Here is a 13,616-nt window from a genome sequence, read left to right as displayed (position 1 = left end):
TGTTGAAGTGCAAGGAGATGGGGATATGCACAATTTGCAATAAGACAGTAACAGTATTATAATATATAACAACACAATACCATGGTAATGCATAATACCATGGCATATGGTGCTGCATATTACATATGGGCAGATGGGAAGGATTTAATTTCTATATTACTTTCTCCATCTGTAAAAAGGTGATAATAGCTTTCTGACAAGAAGGTTACAAGTTTAGCACAGTAATGGAGGCAAAGCAATCTGAGATGTTACCATTGCTAAGTAAGGGGAAAGAGATGCTGTGTTCACCAATCTGTAAATTTCTCCTTAATTGCTGTCAAAGAGCATCTAGATTATTTACAATGTTTTTTTCATTACCTTAAATACAGAGAAACAGTTCCAGGTCAATATACCTAGAGCATTCAAAGCAAAAGCCTAGTAAAATGTTCCTCATGTGTCCTTTTTTATGTATAGCTGGGTAAGCAAAAAGAACTATTAGGTTCTATTTATTTTAATCAAATATTTAAGTTTCAAATATAATGAGAACTCTTCCTTCAATCTCTGGTTTTTCAGATTAATGGCTTAGAAAGTCTATGAAGCCTTTCACTTCAAAGCCAAATAGAAACCACACTAAAAACAACCAGGACAGTATAACATATAAAACTCCATTCATTTTGCCACTAGATGCCACACAGATGTGAAGGGTTAAGTGAGGATTAAAAGAAATTAAATTACTATAGGTAGACAATGAGCATCTGTGAATACTGAACTGGACTTATAAAGGTTAAGCAAAAACCCCATGCATTCTTACAATTTATTTAATTGGCAACTGTTACGTGGTTAATTGCAGTAAACTTTGTGAATATAATACTGGATTTCAGGGGATGCTGGTCCAGTGCCATTGGTAATTCTTTTCTAGTAAAAATACTGTATATTACACTACAAGGAGCTTCAAAAGAAGGCAAATTTCTTCATCACCTCTTTTTACCACGGCAATCCATGAAGATAATAACAAAGCAAGTTGCTGGGGGTCAGCTGAGAGAAAAAACAAAGTAGAATGCAGGTACTGCAAAACACCAGTACATTGTAGGCCCAACCTGTAGTATAAATGTATTGTGACCAGAAAAAGAGCTGAAAATGTACTCTCAGAGTACTATTGGCATGAAAATATTCAGAACAGCATAGCTGAATCTAATACTCAAAGACAAAAACATTATTTAAACAAGTTATATCAACACAAATCAATAACAAACTTACTTTTACATCTAAGACATGCAGTTCAACTCTCACACTGCTTTCGTCTTCTGTAAACATCTCAATTCTGTTCACGTGGCTGAAGTCTGCCAGGAGAGCCACAAGATTCGTTTTGGTGTTTATCACGTGGCTGATTCCGTACCGCGGCCCTACTAACAGAGTCACTTCTGAACGCTTTTCTCCCTGCTTCAGCAGAAAAAGAAAGAAAACACAAGTAAAAAAACATGACAGGTACTGCATAGTGACAGAAATCACCACTCCCTTCTTTCAATTACACAGAGTTACATTTGCATGGCATTTCTACATTAAAGATTATTATGTTTTTACTAGATAGATATGATACACAAGAGCATACTTGATTCATAATTTTAAAAAAAGTAAAGGAATTTCTTGCTGGATGTTGATTGCACTCTAGATTTTAGGTGGATAGTTAGATGGACAGACGATGAGTGGACTCTGCTTCTGTTAAAAGAAAAACTTTGTCATTAAGATTTTTCCAGACTAACAATTTTAGCATTCAATAGATAATCGGATGGTGTTATTTGCTAAGAAAGTGCTATCTATCTCCAAATTCCCAGTAAAATTTATATTATGACAGATATGTCAGTTTGAAGATGAAAATAAACAAAAAGTGATTTGGTTCAATTAAAAATTATTTTAAGCATATGACTAGAACCTAAACTTCTAAAGAAACTTATATGATCCAGCTTTTGAAAAAAAAAATTAGACAAAATAAATCAAGAGAAGAGACTTTTTAAAGAGAAATGTTACCACTAGTGTTGCCTTGAAGACACGCCCTCCATATAATCGGAGATCACTGAGGAATTTTAGATAATGCACCTTGGCTTGCAGAGCAGAGAGCTGAGAAAGGAGAAACAGGGATAAGAGGTAGTTGGGGAAACCATCACATTCGAAAAAGAAATGTACAATGTACTTGTGTAATATAAAGAGAATGGTCTACAATAACAGCTCTTTAGAGCCTGAAACTAAATCCTGAGATGCTTGAGCTTCAGACGAAGAGAAACAGTTTCGTTCTTAAAATTAATTTCTTGCTTGTTTAGTTAAAATGCACTGAGGACTTGGGAATGGGCAGATCAGAGCACTTCAACAACATCCTGACTGCTTTAATGAAGGGAAAACGTTCAAGTACTGAGATTAAACATCTGTTCACTGAGGGATTTCAAGGCTAAGACAACAGCTTTCCATTCATAAACTCCATCAGTTCTTTAACGTTTGTGTACCTATACAGAGAAAGAGAACAAAAAATTTTCATTTGTCAGCTACGTAGTTTACATTTTGCTAGGTACTTGTGGTGTTTGATGTATTATTCCAACTTGTTACTGCATTTCCTACTTTCTAAAATAACACTCTTCCAATATATTCAATAGGTAATAAATCAGAAAGCTAAATTCAGCACATCAACACATATGATCATGTCATGTAATGCATGTCAGAATTTGTCTCTTTTTTTCTTCTGAGCTTAAACGACCTACTTAAAAAAGAAAACTTGGGATACTTTATGAGATAGAAAGAAATCAAGAAATAGTTCATTTCATCAGTCTGAATCCAAAGCTTACACATCCCTCATGTAAATCCCTATATCTGGACTTTTAGAAGGTAATATGAGACAGTTTCATATAATTTTTCTAGTTTCATTCCAATCACTGGATTTCTAATTGAAAATCTTATTTGATCTCGAACAGCATTGTAAGGGCCCCCATCCTAAACTTTTCCTAGCCAACAAAGGAAGAAATGGATCCAAAGCAGAGTAAACTAGTGGTAATTCTTTGCCCTTTGCTTCACCAGGTGTTCACTTGGTGCAGAAATACACAAGGGCTGTAAAAAATCAGGAGAATCCTGAGAATTACAGGCTTTCCTTCATGTGAAGGAAGAGAAGACCCCAGAAAGAAATAAGTTCTTGTGTTAGTACCTACAAGTGAGACAGGAGGTGATGAAGAGCTCAGATGCTTTCTTTCTCAGACCTACCTGCTAAAAAAGCAGGTTGGCAAACAATATATTTCCAAAGCTCAAATCAAAAAGGATGAAGCAAACCCAACAAAGTCTGCTTGCTGCGAGAAGGGACTGTTGCAATACCTCTTCTAACCAAGAACTGATACTGGTATGCCACTGTAAGGCTTATCTTACACCTGTAAGGCCTGCAGCAGTGATGGCTTCTGAAATAACCCCAAATTTATACTACCAAGATAAATAATGAACACTTGGCATAATTTAGCTCTAGTTTCAGCAGTATAGGAGGCAGGCAGTGTTTCAGCCTCTCCTCCTGAGGTCAAACACATAGAGCTATGTTCACAGTCACAACGTGTTCTGAAGCCTCCAAAAGCAGGATTTCTGCTGATCACAATGAGCCTTAGCTCAGGCAGCAACTGTTTGGAGGTTTTTTGGTTCAGAAACAAAGTGTCATGAAGTAGGATTCAGCCCATTTTATGTCTCAACTAGTCATTCTTAGGTTCTTTTTATAGACCATGAAGAGAAATAAGCATTTCTAGGACACAAGCAATCTGACCTATTTTTGGTTCCGAATGTGGGATGGGATGAATCGCTCCCTGGAAGTGCCTATTTCTCTCCATTGACTACAAATGACAAGATGACCTGCATTAAGAAACCACATTATGGTGTCTAAAAGCAGTCTCAGCTGCATGTAATAAAGGCATTTCTCAGAGACATTGTCTTATCCATGTTTTTTCCAGCTGTAGTGAAAGCTCAGTGCTAAGAAAAGCATTTTACAACAGCAAGGAGGGTCATTTACTGCAAGGACCATCATCTATCCAGTTAGATCTTGGCCAGCGAAAAGTCTTTCTCTACAGGGTAACAGAAAACAATCTGAAAAACAGCATTTATGTCAGATGAGAACATCAGAGAGAGAACAAAAACTTTCCTAGCAAATCTGCCATTCATAGAAAGCACTAAGTTAATTTAAAAAAAATATATATATGGTTGTCATATATGAAGTATTAATAACCAGTTCTCTGTCATTCTCAAGATAAGAAGATAGTTTATCTGGGGCATAATTAATTATTTTTAATAGTTCTTGGCTTTGTTGCACCAGCACCCAAATTTAAATCTCTGAAAATATAGTGGCTAGGTGTTTTTCCAAAGGATTAGCTTTAAATGTGTCCCATGCATGCCACACTTTTGTTCTTTAAAACATATTTTCCATTAAGATGCAAATGTAATACCTTTTTGCCTGGAGGAACTAGGTTTTGATTTGCTTTGACAAGGTGGGAAAGTGCTTTCTTTATGTTCTTTTCTTTCATGCTTTGCAGCACAGCAGATGGAAGAAAAGTCTCTAATCCCCATTCTTTTCTGCAATAAAAGGCATATATTTAATTTCACATTCCTGTGATGATTATTTATCTAAAGACTGGTGACTACGATGCCAAGTGAATGATTACCTGAAAACAGAAGGAGAGTTGATCAAGTCCAGAGTTTTGCAATAACATGTTATTTCTTAAATTTAAACAATTTATTTCTTATGAAAAGGTATTTTAAAATGCTAAAAATTCTCTCTTCTACCCCTTCTATCTCTTCAGTCATGCCATTCAGAAACTAATGTTTAGGTCTGATATCTAAGTCTATGTAAACACCATTAAATTACATTGACAAGTATGATTACAGAATTAAAATAGCAGATAATTTAACAACGTAATGTCAGATTCAATTTTATTTCATTGGATTCTTTTGGAACATGGAAATCAAGGCCATTTTCTTTTCACCTTTATATTTGGGGTAGGAGGGCTGGGTGCTCCTCTAAATGCAACCAGTTTGCCTCCATTTACCAATTTTTTTTCTGCTCGAAGCACTCCTATTAACAGAAGACTGAGTCTTCACTTGTAAGTAACTATTTTTGCAGATTCATTAATAGGATAGAATATAACATTGTCTTCAATATGATGGATAAACTCTACCAGACTGAGTGTGTAATGGTTATTATTTCCATTCTACAACCAAACTAAGCAACAGCAACAAAAGTTTAGGGCTTGAGTTTTATATTTTGTTGTGGGATTTTGTTGCCATTTTTTCTTTTTTTCTTTTAATTTTAAATCAAAGCAGATACACACACATTTGCACTTTCCCATGTTTCTTTTTTGTTGTAGTTATATATACATGTGGTGTCATACATAAGACAGGTGCCTACTGGAGTACTTCTGCATTTAAGAAATATTTCAAACTCCAGCCAATGGCCTACTGTCTTCTGAACTGAGCAATAATCTGAATCTCACTATAATAATCTCTACTAAAACTTTAGAATACAGACCTTATAAACATAGATCTTAAATCACTGAAAGCAAACGAGCTACTTGTATTTACATTTATAGTCTATTTCCTGTGCCCAAACAGATGATCAAAAGGTAAACAGACCGAAGGGACAAGATGTACCACTCTTAACACACCTGAAGTAATTTCAGTGACAAAGATTAAACCTAAATTGGTGCTGCATGCAGTCATGATAAAGAAACAACCTTAAAGAATCTGTAAGTTACTCCTAATGTTTCACTTTTAATGAACACACAGCATTCTCAACTTACTCTATGTATTTGAGGGAGATTTTCTGAGTTTGCTTGGTGGTCACAGTTGCAATATACATTTGTAATGCAGCCAACCGCAGGGCAATGTCATATTTCAGTTCTGGTCCAAATCTTTCCTGGACCACATCGTTACAGCTCTGCCAAAGAACCAGTAGAGGGAGTATCACGTTAAAAAATCTTGCACTAAAAATTACTTGGGGGGGTTGTTTTTTTGTTGTTTTTTTTTTTGTTTGTTTGTTTGTTTTGTTTGTTTTTTTTTTTTTTTAAAATTAACACTTCATGAAAAGTAACCCCTAACTCAGAAGCAGGATTGTTTTTGTTTTCAGAGATGTCAGATATTCACAATATGGGCACTAATGAAGAATACCAGCACTTCTGCCAAAGAGAAAAAGGCATGATTATTTTGACCTAAGCTCTCTCCAGCCTTCCTGGAGAGAAGACTAATCCTCCATCACAAAAAATGCATGGAGGGTATCAGTATGTCTGGACTCAGTGTAGCAGGATTATACCTGGAGAGATACTCAGGAGAACCACATTGCTTCTACATCAGTTTTCCCATCCACTTTACTAGAACCTCCTTTTCAAACATAATTTTTGTCTGATATTGTAGTACCATAAATAAGTATTAGCAATTAATTAAGCTTCTCTCTACTCTAAAGTAAATATATTTTGGAATGATATCAAAGCATTACCACTTGAAGAGACTTATGAAGAAAGAGGACTTTGATACAGATTTTGCATATTCCCCAAGTGCATTGATTGGCTTTATGCATTAGTAATAAAAGCCAGAATTCACTGCAACCATGCTTTCCTATGTGAAGATGTAAAATATATATAGTAGGTATATTTTTTTATTCACCTTTACACTAGCAATGGCTGTGCTTTCACTTACCTGTACATAGAGATACTCAAAAGCAACTGGATCTCTTCTTAAAAGGTCAATGGGATCCTTTGGGACAAAGCTAATCCTGAAAAGACATCTCATCTTATGCGAGCTTGGCCTTTGGGTTACCTAGGACAGTGCAATAATAATATTAGAGCTTGGCATCCCTGGCTGAGCAACAGGGTCTATAGTCTTGGGCTATGTAACCCTGCTCCAGAGCCCTGTGGTAGCAAGACAAATAATTCTGCCCAAAAAAGAGCTTTGCCATGGGCTACTTATTAATGTCTTCACCTAAGAATGTCATATATATAATGTTGTGGAAGGACTTTTAGACTCATACAGGCATGACTGCCTGATACAACTAATCCCCAAAGCAAAAGAATTCACTCAAAACCAGGCTGAAATGACAGAAAGAACTGGTATTAACAAAAACCATTCAAGTGAAATGCAAACTAGATTGAGCTTCAGGAGGACTAAAATATTTATACATGAGAAGACTTAGGTGTTTGGGGAGAGGTCACATTTTATTTCTAAGACTGAGAACACAGATGAGACCCAGCTTGGAAGCTATTACTCTCACTTTCTCTTGCTTGTTTTAATTCATTAGGTAAATTGAGACAAATTAGGTCTTTTTCCTGGGTTGTTCTGGATTAAGAGGTATACTCCATAACTTCTGACTGAGGTCCAATACATTAAAAAATTAAAAAGTCTGCTTAGTGTGTTGGTCAGCAAAACTTTTTTAAGCACCTAACTCTGTAATCTGGGTATATTCACAGGAGACCACTGCCTAGCAAAGGAATAATTGGATAAAAGGGTAACAATCCAAACCCACCACTGTAAGTCACGGTCAGCAGCAACATTATAATGGCAAATTAAAATATTGCTGATTTTACAGAAACTTCAAAGAAGAAACTGTCGGCATTAATGTAGTTTATGTAATTTATTCAATTAAGCTAATGCAGTTAGAGAGTTAGGGTACTTTATAATCAACATCTTTACTTGACAAAACCATACTTTTAAAAATCTCCAATGAAGTCTCTGTCTTGCTCAAACAATTTCCAAAAGGTCTGTTTATTTCACATTGTCTCACCTCTTTCCTAAGTATATAGACATGCTCTGTACATATTAATAAAAGCTCCAGATGGGATTTTTGAAAAGCTCACTAATATATCAGCTTTCTGATTTCAGTGAGAATTTTACCAATAACTTCAATGAGATGGCTAGGCTAGGAGGACAAGTACTGAGTATTTCAGGATATTGTGCAATCACTGGGTAGCTTATACGCACAAGAAAAGAATGTTAACAAGGCAAAAGCAAGTGCTTAAAGGTTAGAAAATGCTAGAAAGACTGTTATCTGGTAAACTAAGCTCCTTCACCCCATTACACAGATTCTAGTTATAATTACAGGGATTTAGTTATTTAAATAAAGTATTTTTCCACATCTAAGAATCCCTTTCTTTTTCCTTCTTTTTCCAATTTAAATGAAATTTTAAAAAAATACTACTGTTCTCTTGAAACACAGAAATATAATAGAAAATCTCAGGCTAAAAAATTTGGTGAAATGATAAGCAGATAAAATCAGAGTACTCTGCTGGTAACTGTGAAGCAACTTTAACTTTAGCCACACCTCTCTGATCTAAAGAAGAAAGCCACACCAACATTTTCTGCGTCACAAATCATCACTTAAGTGACATAACATACCTCCGTGTAAACAAGCCAAACTTTACTTAATCAGAAAGAACACTATTCCCTGCCGCACAGATACAGATCTGCATATTCAAATTGGAACAAAATATCAAAATAAGGCTTTTCAAGAAATTTGGGCAGACTGTGGTTCTCAGAATTGTGACCACGGATTTGCCAGATGTTGAGTATGTCCACTAGCTGGGCCGCATATTATATGAAAAGTATTAGGTAAGTATTTTTTCAGATTCCAGTCTGATTTTTTAATTCTTAATATTTTTGGGAGGCACAGTCAAGCAATGAAATATGATGTTTTTATAACAGAAAATTCCTGTGAAAACCTTATTTATACAACCACATCTAAATATCCTAGCTATTTGATAAACTGTATCAAGCTATAAAGCTTGCAGGTTGCTCACTTGAGTAATGAAAACGATGGATAATTTACTGATTAACTCATCTCATTAATATCTGTTTTCATACACCATTGCACAAACCTGAGTTAGAGTCTCTTGTTCATGTAGCAAAAGAAGTTTTGTTCCAGATCCTTCAACTCTCTGCTCCAGCATTAGGGAGAAGTGTTCAATACACTTGATGGAAAGCTTTTCTTGGAGTGTTAAGATGACATCCTAATTAACAAAGGATTTACAAAAAGTGCTTAAATTCATGCAATGCTTGGGACCCAGTTCCTCACTGCCACACACCAGAACAGGACAGAAGCCCAGGCTTTGTGCCTGTTCTGCACAAGTTTCCAGGACATCAGAACCATTCCTCAAACATCCCCAGGATGGTAACAGATATGAATGTGAGAAATACATAAATGGGATTGCTGGGAATGGAAAATATTCTGTTGTGGTTTAATATGCAAATTATATTGGTACAGACCTTAAATCATACCTGTCTCTCTGGAAATAAAACCCATCAGCAAAGGAGAAATGGTCTTATCACTATTCTCTTCCCTTTGTTGGGGCTATGCCATCAAGCAGACAAACCAAATTTATAAGTTCAACAAAAAAAATTTAAATTAATGGCCTTTATTTGTTCTTAGGGTAAAGAGGTCTTTTTAAAGTTCACTTCTTGAGTTTTAAATGCTGACAGAAAAGTCAATGATTACGATATCTGTGCAGAACAATAGCTCTAAACTGATGGACCATATCAATTTTTAAGAGATTCCTGATTAGCTTTTTTCACACTGAATTATGACTAAGGATAGTTAATTTGAGAAAAATTATATCTAAAAATAACAGCTAAACAAACCTCTTCACAAAACCATTCAACCAATCCCTACCTTACTTTCATATAATGCTTTGTAAACATGTGCAGATTATTAATATCGTTTGTCAAGGTATCTTTTACTTAAGGAATACTGTAGGAAAAAGAAATACATAATAACCCATCATTTAGAAATAGTTTCACAGTATGTTGGTGACAAGATTAAAACATTTCCTTCCATCTGAAAGATTTCCAGATATACGAAAGTATCCAGATGGATAGGACTTACTAAGGAGATCATGACGAATTGTAATTCAAGTGTTTTAACATAATTTAGGAAGATTAATTGATCAATTACAGCGTGTTTATGGAAAATCAAGACCAAACTGGTGGAAGGATGAAAAAATGTATGTGGGATGATGGGGACAGCTCTCTACAGTGTAGAGAATATAAGACAGCATTAATGAATTGCAAGCTATCACTCTAAATAATGGAGGCTAATATTACACTATTCTGAGTATAAGATTAAAGTAATCTTAATCTTAGTCAATGAGGAACTTATTACTTACACATTAAATCTACTTTTATTTATACTTTTAAACTATGCCAAAAAACTATGGGCATAACAGTAACATGAAGCAGCATAATACTAAATATAAGCTTTTAAGAGAGGGTAGTAATGGCACTGCTTTCCACCACTACCTCTTCTGGACCTTTTAAAATATGAGGCTAGGGCACAAAGTATGTGAATTTCTGCATTAAAGTTTTTGCTAGATATGCTCTCATCTGAAAATTTAAGAGTCGGCCCAGGTGCTATGACCCAACAATATGGAAAGTGAGGACTGCAGGTTAGGTGCTGCTTGCACCCTCCTTTATAAGTAAGTGGTGAACTACTGGACTGTTAGAGGTGAAAAACACCTGCATTTACCTGCACTCGCCTGGGGCATGTTACCTCAGTTAAGCAAAGAAGCAACAATCCACAACCACCCATCCGCACTTAGGAATGTACACACACTTGCAAGAATATGTCATTTATAGCTAAGCAGGCCTCAGAATATATAATTGCCTGAATTAAATGCAAAGGAAATTATTCCTACCAGCAATCAAAATGATTAAGTCCAAAGCAGGTTTGCAACATCAATACAGCTAGGCAAATGAGGCCACATGGGTATGTGCCAATGACTTCAGATTTGACATTTGGTTCGTGACACATCCATGACAGAACTACTGAAAATGAATGTAATGTGATGGCCAAAGACCGGTCTTCAGGGGCAAAACATCCTGGATAGGCTGGTTGTTTATATGCTCATAACAGAAAATACTATGAAGTGGGCTTGTGTGCCTTAAAAGGGTATGGAGACCTCACTAGCTATTTTAGTGATGTCTCCTATGAAGATGAGACATCTTTTGGTCTCACTAGCCTAATTTTCAAATGGACGCAAGGAATTCAGTATCCATGGATGTATCCCATGAATTGAATGCTTGTATCCATACCTGCATTCAACTTATGCCTAAGGCATATATGCTACATTTATTAACAAATGTTGCATCTCATTTTAAAGTGTGACTCAAGTATCTGTTTTACCAGCTGACTGGAGTAAATTTCTTGTCTGCCTTAGTAAATAACTCCCTTTGCTGCTCTAGCTGATTGAGCATGCTGCTGTATCACAGTGAGCACAAAGGCAGCCTTTCTCCAAATGCGCCTGGTTTTACAATCCCTTTAAACTCACAGAAGCCAGCATCCCCAGCCTTCATCAATCATTCCCACCCATGCCCTTCTCATGTCTCAGTGTCCCAAGTGTGCATGCAACCATGCAGTGAGCTAGATTTGGTAACCAATCCATGTTGAAACTATCTTCCCCAAACAGTAATGCCCTGCTGCTTACCATGCTGCTCCAAGGCTCTCACAGACACTGGTGATGCCTCTGATTTAGGAACCCACATGGAACAGTGTCACAAACATTCCCTGGCAGGCTCAGTTTTGTGCCAGGGCTTTACCTTTTTATTTCTGCATATGGAATATGCTATGGAAAGTGTAAAAGGCACTGCACTGAGGTGAGTAATTTATCACGGACATAACACTACAATATCCCATCCTAAGTTCGCTGAATGATAAGATGATATTCAATCAGCAACCAACATCTTAATCTTCTTAGCTTCTGACTTTTGCTGACAAATCATGCTAGTGTTTGGCAGCATATCAAAATGATACAAGCACACAATTTTGATTGTGCTCCAAGCACATTAAAATCACCTCTTCTTTTTCACTGACAATAAAATATGTTTTTAAGAGCAGGAAAATGGACCAAATCCTAATTATTTCTGAGCTAAGAGTCCAGCCCAAACCGAACACACCAGTAATTTTGTTCTTAAGGCATTCCAAGTAAATGATAATTACTTAAGGTTTCATACCAAAGTATAGCTAGCTTACCTTTATTGAAGTACTGCAGTCAAAACGGAAAGATTTGGTTTGTCCATTTTCAAGATACACCTTTAGAACATTTGGCATGAAAAGAAGTGAGTTGTCCTTAACTGCTTCCTGTCAAGCAAATTAGTGAATCAGATTAAAACATGCAACAAGAGAAAAATAAATGTTGCTCTATCAAGAAGTATATCATTCTGATGGAAAAGCAAAAACTGAGAAGGAAGGTGTTGGCCCAAACTGAAAGCAGAGATATCAGTGCCCTGCAAGGATCTAGCCATGCTCATTACAGCTGCCCTCTGTACGTTTCTGTCCCAGTAAAATAGAACTGTTCACATACATTTTATGTCTGACTTGGAGTACTCTCTTTCCCTAAATATTATCTCTCTGACAACAAAGCCTCTGAAGTTGAAACATTTTCACTAAAACAGAAAAATTAATTACTCTGAATGTAGTGAGCTATTTAGTGTCTTCAATCTAAAAAACAGAAACTACAGTTTGTTAGTAAGGATTACAATCAAAGGGTTTAATTTTTTCTTTATAGGTGGATATTAAATGCTGATATCTTTCATCATTTAAGAAGAGCAACATAGAACATTGCTACCTAAGTTGACAATTCATAACCAGTATAGCAAAATAAAGAGGAAAAAGGAAGGCAAACAAATTTTGGGAGGTTTTGTTTGCTTCTTTTTATTTTAAAAAGCAGATGTTGCTTTAGAAAAAATGCAGTATCAATTTAGGTTTGGAAGAGAGTTGTCTAAAGACATCAGTGTGGAATGATGCTGTGGCAAATCATGAAAATGAGCTAGGAGTTCATGTCTAAGGAGGAGTTAAGTAACTCTCAAAAGGAGGCTAATGTTGCCTGAGGTCTGGAAACAATAAATTCAAGGAGATTAAACAAACTTTAAAGGAGTCTGTGAGGTATTCTTAATCAGTTTTCCTGACATGGTACCTCTCTTGAGCTTACGGGTTTTATGAAAACAAAAGTTGATTTGAAAAAAAAACAGACAAACACTATCAAGACTATAAAGACATACGTATGTGCTATCACCACAAAATTCATTCACTAGCATCTTAGTTTTATTTTAAGGGACAATTTCTTTCAAAAAATTATGGGCTAATGAACTTTAAGAAAAATCTTTGGAAAACTTCAAAAATAAAAAAGTCCTTCTCTTTGCAAGCCTTTTTCCTGCCTAGTAATTACCTCCCTTGCCAGGCTTGAGCTGTACCTTTGGCTGAATCCTGAGGTTAAATATCTGAATACTCACCGACACCTGGCCATTGATAATTACTTCTTCAGAGAAGCGCACTTTGACAGGATTGGACTTCAATCTTGCCTTTTTTGCAGCACTAATAAAAGCTGATTTAGGAGACTGGAAGAAAAGATGATGACAAGATATATCACATAACTTCAAATTAAAACCTTCCTTTCCACCTTCCATGCATACAGCAACATTTTGCATACAGAGGAATGGGAATACAGTCAAACCATAATGCATCCTGAGGTAATCTACATGTACATACACATAAGGAAACACCAGTGTATACTGAATATACTGAAAATTATTCCACTGTTAGACTGGAGAGATGACAAGGGCTCTCGGTGCACACATAAATTCCTGTAGTGCTCCCACTA

The 13,616-nt window shown here is 36.0% G+C and overlaps 1 protein-coding gene across 1 annotated transcript; it reads right to left on the bottom strand.

Annotated features, from left to right (window-relative positions):
- Positions 1 to 4,023: 4,023 nt before the first annotated feature.
- LOC136375181 (FERM and PDZ domain-containing protein 4-like) lies at positions 4,024 to 8,964 on the bottom strand. The gene is made up of 5 exons (XM_066340548.1): positions 8,844 to 8,964; positions 6,673 to 6,792; positions 5,781 to 5,917; positions 4,431 to 4,557; positions 4,024 to 4,074 (listed from the first exon to the last, which is right to left on the bottom strand). Exons 1-5 carry the CDS (start codon positions 8,913 to 8,915, stop codon positions 4,024 to 4,026), a joined length of 507 nt encoding a protein of 168 aa, XP_066196645.1. The 5' UTR covers positions 8,916 to 8,964.
- Positions 8,965 to 13,616: the final 4,652 nt, after the last annotated feature.

Source organism: Sylvia atricapilla, chromosome 2 (assembly GCF_009819655.1).
Source record: "Sylvia atricapilla isolate bSylAtr1 chromosome 2, bSylAtr1.pri, whole genome shotgun sequence".
NCBI classification, from domain to species: Eukaryota; Metazoa; Chordata; class Aves; order Passeriformes; family Sylviidae; genus Sylvia; species Sylvia atricapilla.
Note: the sequence above shows the minus strand (reverse complement) of the source record. Positions and strands in the feature narration are given on the sequence as shown.